Raw genomic sequence first — 6,000 nt, 5'->3', positions numbered from 1 at the left:
TGGTTTTAAACGAACTCAAACTTTAGACTGGAATCGATAAATCTATTCGTATTTATTTGATCTGTTACATATACAATTATTCACTTAACATAAGTATCGCTTCATTTTCAATAATCAGGCACTAAATACCCGCCATGTGGGATGTTGATTCGACGATCATTGTCCTGATAAGTAGTTGTTTCAGCGATGGTCTCATAGCAAAGAGTCTCGACCAACACCTTGAGAGAATGGCTGGCTCAAGGGTCAGATGCAGGCGGTAGTCTTGGATCCGGCGCAGATAGTCTGTATGTTCCTCTCTCTGCGGCCCTAACTACAGTGGTCTTGTCCCGCTGCTGGTTCGTTCTTGTATGTGTTTTTATATTTAACTTAACCTTAGAAATAAAAAGAATAAAGAGAATAACACTACGATGAGTTCGGCCCCACGTACCTACGCCTTCGAAATGTCCGGAACATCATTGTTTCGCGTGCGGGAAAGATAGTACCAACAATATTATGTTAAACACTAATGTTTGTATAAAATGAACCGGAGTCGGTAGTAACACGTAGTAATGTCCACTGGTGCATTACCGTACCATCATAAATCAAAGATTTACAACCGTTTAAATTGATTTCTTAATAACTTTTCCACTTAAAATCCAATTAAAGGTCTTTTAATGTTCATGGAATAGGTCTGGTGTGGTTGCGTCATGAGAGTATGCACCCTCTTGTGCATGAAAGAAGGTATATGCCCAGCACATATACGGGCTTATAATATTTAATCATAAGGATCGGGGTTCAAGTAGGTACCTACTTTAACAGTTTACTTGTTACCTAAGTATTTAGAGTCAATAATCGATTTAAAATCAGCTTCTTCCCCGTACGAAGCCAATTTACATAACTAGCAGACTTTTACTACTGGTTTGGCTCCGATGACAGAGTAAGAATGCGTAATGGTTTGCTGGAATCCTCTTATCAGTTCCAATACTAGTTAGTGGTTATGAAGTTGTTATGAACCGGGAACAAGCCTAAATGTGACGTTTGGATATCAACTGCAGCAGCGTTACTATTGCGGTGTTCTTACCGCCGCTGGCTGGAATTAAGGTCATTATCGCGGCAGTAATGTGGCGGTAAACGTCACTCATTTAATTAAGGAAATTGCTGCAGTTGACATCAGAACGTCATCTTTATACCGTATCGATTTCGATGAGATGATATATCGAGTAAGATGCGAGTGCCCATCACTGGTTGTTGTGCTCCAGCCCCGTCCATTGTCCTGCAATTTCGTCGGCTGATTACTATGACACACGTGCGTGATACGAGCGAAATCGGAGCATCCTGTTGATCCATTGTATCCAGAACCAGTAGCGACTAAAACTTCGGGCCTGCTGTACATAAAAGAGGACATTGTCGAGCATTCTTCTGTTTTTACTGAATTGCCTGTGTTTAAGGATATCTTGGACCATGGATTACCGATTAACAATCTTGGTGTGCATTGTAAGTATTCCTTTAAATGCCGTAGAATTGTCCAATTATAGTCCTAAAGCTCCCAAGTATGGCCCAAACATAACAATATCTTCTTTCAGGCATGAATTTTATTTGGATGTTGCAGTTCTGAGGTAAAGTATTTCATAAAAGGAAGAAAAATGTTATAAAAAAGAAAAAGAGGATTTGATATTACGTGTTACTTTTGGACCATATGGTAGTACTGGACTATAGTCTGTGTATCTATATGTATCTGTGTTAAAATGAAATAGTTATTCATTTAATTTTTGGAAAACAAGTTGTACTATAAAACGGTTTAATTTATGCAATTATGTATATATCTGAGATGTCTCATATCCTTGATGTGTTATTTGTATCGGTAATTTTCACTTCGGAAGAATTTTCGTCCGATTCATATGCCAAATTTTAATTTGTCCGAAAAAGTTTTTTTTTTAAACCGCGTAGTTCCCCGAAAAAACAGAATATAACCTAACATACGCTAAATGGCTTCTCCACGATCATTTTAAAAAGCTTAAATTTCGGACATATGAAATTTTGGTAAACGCAACATCGAACAAAAATTCTTCGGAACAGCTATCGAGCATGAATAATTTACTCGTAAAACATGCTAATTATTCAAATTAACACAGACGGGTGCTAGGCCCTTTACTGGACACTCACCCATAGAGATCTTAATATTACTACTTAAATAAAAATACCGATGCATGTAGATCTAGTGCATAATTGTTTTCCATCGTATTTTCTCGGAAACGTTCGTATTTGTCATGCTAGTTCAGTCAATATCAGTACTATTTGTACCGAGACTGACTGAAATAGCAAGACATTCATTCATATTACTTGTGTCCAATATACTAATAGGCCTAGGGCTAGGTTTAGTTCATTTTAATGAGGTGTGTTGGAAGAGGATCACAGGAATAAGCTCGCCTTAGCACACTACATTGTCTTACGTTTATTACATTATACTTACATGAACAATTAAATATTAAAATGTATTTAACAGGTCCTCTTCGCCCTCGTGTCGGCCTCACCCGTCCGAGAGAAGCGCGACATCATGGAGTCGATGAAAGGCGCTTGGAACGACATGGTGAAGACGCTCAGCGACGCGAGCGACGCCGTCGTGCACGTCTTCAAGCCTACCGAGCGCAGCGTTGTCAACAAAATGGCCGACGGGATCAAAGATCTGACCAACTGACAACTTTTTATTATGCTTAAGTTAAAAGGTTTTTTACAAGTTAATTTAAAACGCAAAAGAAAAAATCTTACTCGTAATTTTGTCGCCACATTTGTAAAATCTCCATTGATTTCCCGAGATTTCCACTTGCTTGAAATTTTATCGAGAGCCGATTTTAAAGTGCTCAATATTTTCTTTCACTTTAACTGGCTTTTAACATTCAGTTAAATGTATTTTTTTTTTCTATAAATGATAAATAGTTTTTTTACGCTTGCAGTTGTATTTTTCACTGGAAACTTTTCGATCGCTGGCAGGTTCCCTCGCAGTGTGACCGCAGCCTTACACTGTTACATCAAATGCCGTTATTACGCAGTTTTCCAGTTCTACCGGCCTCAGACATCTGTTACATATATCGTTATCAGTACCTAATACATTTATAATTATAAAAGTTTAATTTTTTTTTATATAAAGGAGTTAATTAAATATTGGTTATGTTTAATTGGGATTTATTGGCAAGTCTTTGCAATCGTGTGAAAATATGTTATTTTGCTTAAATACAGGGGTTATATTTAAATGTAAGATGAAAAATAAAATGAGAACATTTTGTATTTAGTTTTAATTTTACAAAAAATCACTATAAAATTAAAAATTATTCGCCTTAGTATCAACTTTGTTACGTGATAATTCATATAATTTATTAATTGCTATTTTTTATATTAGTATATTCTTATATAAGTATACCTACGTATATTATGTATATCTGCAGCATACAGAGAGTCCAAATTAGGTGCAAGTTAGGTAATTAGACTCAATAATCTCGACATGCAACCGTGAAATATGTCTTTAAACTTACTACATTTTGTCACTGGCTGTATAATACACAATGGCAATTAAACATCAGCAGCATGGCTCCATTCATCGGCTCAATTAATGGTAAAACGTCCAAGTACTTTCGTATAAAGATTCGCACAATAATCTCTTGACTGACATTTTAATGCAGTATTTAAATGCACCACCATGTCCACCATATTAGTAGTAGAGTATGTTTTCAAAATATTATGAACCAAGGATATAACCGCAAAACACTTCGTTCGTTTGCCCGTCTGTTTGCCTGTCCATCGCTCTTGCGTATTCGAGCGATAGAGGCAGATAACAAAATTTAGATTTTAATGCAAATTGTATTGATTTCACTGGTTCTTACGTGATGTGACGTTATCCAAAAGGATGGAAATGTGGTAACATTGTCGGTTGTCGATAAGGTTGATTTTATATTGAAGCTATATGGAAATAGCGCTTTATTGACAACCGATAAGACTCTTTTGGTTGAAAATGGCACTTATGCTACACAATAATACCTAAACATCACTAATATAAGTCGCATTAGAGCCTATCTCAAGCGTGCCGTCCTTATAAAAGTCATCTTTCTCACCGTCGTTCAACAATTCCACTAGCTTCTCTGTGCTCAATTGTAAAGGCACTGGACTCTCCGGGTAATCTGGTCTCTTGTCGTAATCATCTTTCTCTTCCTTCTCCTTCTCCTTATGCTTGTGCCGCGACGGAAGAATAAATACACCAGCCACCAGCCCACTCTTCTTCTCTTCTGTCGTCTCGCAAGCTTCAAGCTCTGATAGTATCGTATTCCTCTTTATTATATCCGAAATGTTGTAATGATGCTCGTCCTTATGGCGTTCTCTTACGAACATGCAGTAAGCAAACCAGACGACCATAAAAGCGGCCTGCAATCGAAACAAAAGTCACCAAACTGGTTTGATATCGAGTTAAACCGAATTCAAAAAGCATATTCGTATAAAACTTATAATGGCAGTTACGCCTTTTCAACTAAAGTGGTATCGCGCCATAACATTACGTTTGTCGACGAATTATTGGTTAAATGCTAAAGACATTCGTCGTTTAGGTTTTGAGTGGTAAATAGACGTCAAATATTAGTTAAGATTATGTAAACTCACCAGGACTAGCGCGCAGATCAAGCCAGCGATGTACTGGGTCATGTTTTGTCAATATGAACAAGAGTTTTGAATATATTTTACTGCGATTGAAGCGAGTGTCGCAAGCGGAGTCGTATAGAAACAGCCGCCTTGAGCAGACCTCGTCGCATTCAATTAAAGTCAGTTGGTCTCCTTTAGTGCGTGATGTCACCGAGAATATTGAAGATGCTCCATTGATCACAAAACTGATTGTTATTAGTACTACCGAATAAAATATATCTCGCAAACGCGAAAGACTGACTGTTTGTCAACATAACTACGCGGTTACCTCCTCCGCTCATGTCGCAACTAAGGCTGTTGCCTCTAAAAAACGGCACGTCACTGCATCGATGTCTCTGTTATTGTTAAAGTATTGGAGAGAGACAAACTGATCGCCTTTCATACCGTTTAGAGGCACGCTGATTAATAAGAATGACTGTGGATTAGTATAACGAGGCTTGTTTAGAAGTTAAAACGTATTATTAGCGGTGTTTTGCTTGAGGCCGGCTACTGAATTGGCTGTATTTTCTTGTGCTAAATAGGGTTCTGCATCGTTTTTTTGTTTTTTACTCTACTATAGCTAAAACAGGTTTATTTTAGGAGTATCTCATAAGCTCCACGAAAATTGGTAAGGTCAATGTGGCTAATTCCGTCATAGGGACTATTCCGTCCGCGAGCGTATATTGCCGTTGAAATTATCAATTTTGTTAATTGTTCCAGAAAAACGCTAGTGTCTATTCCGTCTGGAATAGCCCCTATGACGGAATAGCCACATTGGCTTACGCTACGTCTTACGTAAGCGAACAACTCGCGACGGCGGCGCGGCGCGGCGCGGCGCGGCGCGGCGCGGCGAGGAAGAAACAAAACGTTGATACGTATAGGTGTGTCCTACTCACACATGAGCGATTTAGACGCGAAGCGGCGCGGCGCGGCGCGGCGCGGCGAACGCGCGGCGAACACGCGGCGCGGCGCGGCGCGGCGAGGTGAAACAAAACGTTGATACGTATAGGTGTGTCCTACTCACACATGAACGCGGCGAAGGCGCGGCGCGGCGCGGCGGCCTTGTCCGACTAGGGAGACACTCCACGATCGCCATGGCCGCACGCAGACACGGTTTTTAGTAAATTCGTATTTAAATTATGAGTAAACTATGTCTTTATGTGGTTATGCAAGTAAGTGCAGCGTTCTTCGTTGTCTAAAATTTTGGTTTACTGGGATTTTGAATTGGCACCGCCATCAAAAACTAAGTACACAATTACCCGGGTGGTTATTAATTTGCTTATTAGGTACTAGCTTTTGCCCGCGACTTCGTCTGCGTGGAATTAGTAATTTGGGTACCATAATTTTTAAACAAATCTGCTT

General features: G+C 39.1%; 2 protein-coding genes across 2 annotated transcripts; one reads left to right on the top strand and one right to left on the bottom strand.

The window, feature by feature from the left end:
- The first annotated feature begins 668 nt into the window (after positions 1–668).
- On the top strand, positions 669–3,257 carry LOC134798331 (uncharacterized). The gene is made up of 3 exons (XM_063770740.1): positions 669–778; positions 1,239–1,473; positions 2,483–3,257. Exons 2-3 carry the CDS (start codon positions 1,441–1,443, stop codon positions 2,672–2,674), a joined length of 225 nt encoding a protein of 74 aa, XP_063626810.1. The 5' UTR covers positions 669–778; positions 1,239–1,440; the 3' UTR covers positions 2,675–3,257.
- On the bottom strand, positions 3,120–4,970 carry LOC134798322 (uncharacterized). Its single transcript, XM_063770729.1, has 2 exons — positions 4,621–4,970; positions 3,120–4,389 (listed from the first exon to the last, which is right to left on the bottom strand). The coding sequence occupies exons 1-2, from the start codon at positions 4,660–4,662 to the stop codon at positions 4,009–4,011; spliced, it is 423 nt and encodes a 140-aa protein (XP_063626799.1). The 5' UTR covers positions 4,663–4,970; the 3' UTR covers positions 3,120–4,008.
- Between the last annotated feature and the right edge of the window lie 1,030 nt (positions 4,971–6,000).

Source organism: Cydia splendana, chromosome 16 (assembly GCF_910591565.1).
Source record: "Cydia splendana chromosome 16, ilCydSple1.2, whole genome shotgun sequence".
Lineage (NCBI taxonomy): Eukaryota > Metazoa > Arthropoda > Insecta > Lepidoptera > Tortricidae > Cydia > Cydia splendana.
This window is presented reverse-complemented; position numbering and strand designations above follow the sequence as displayed.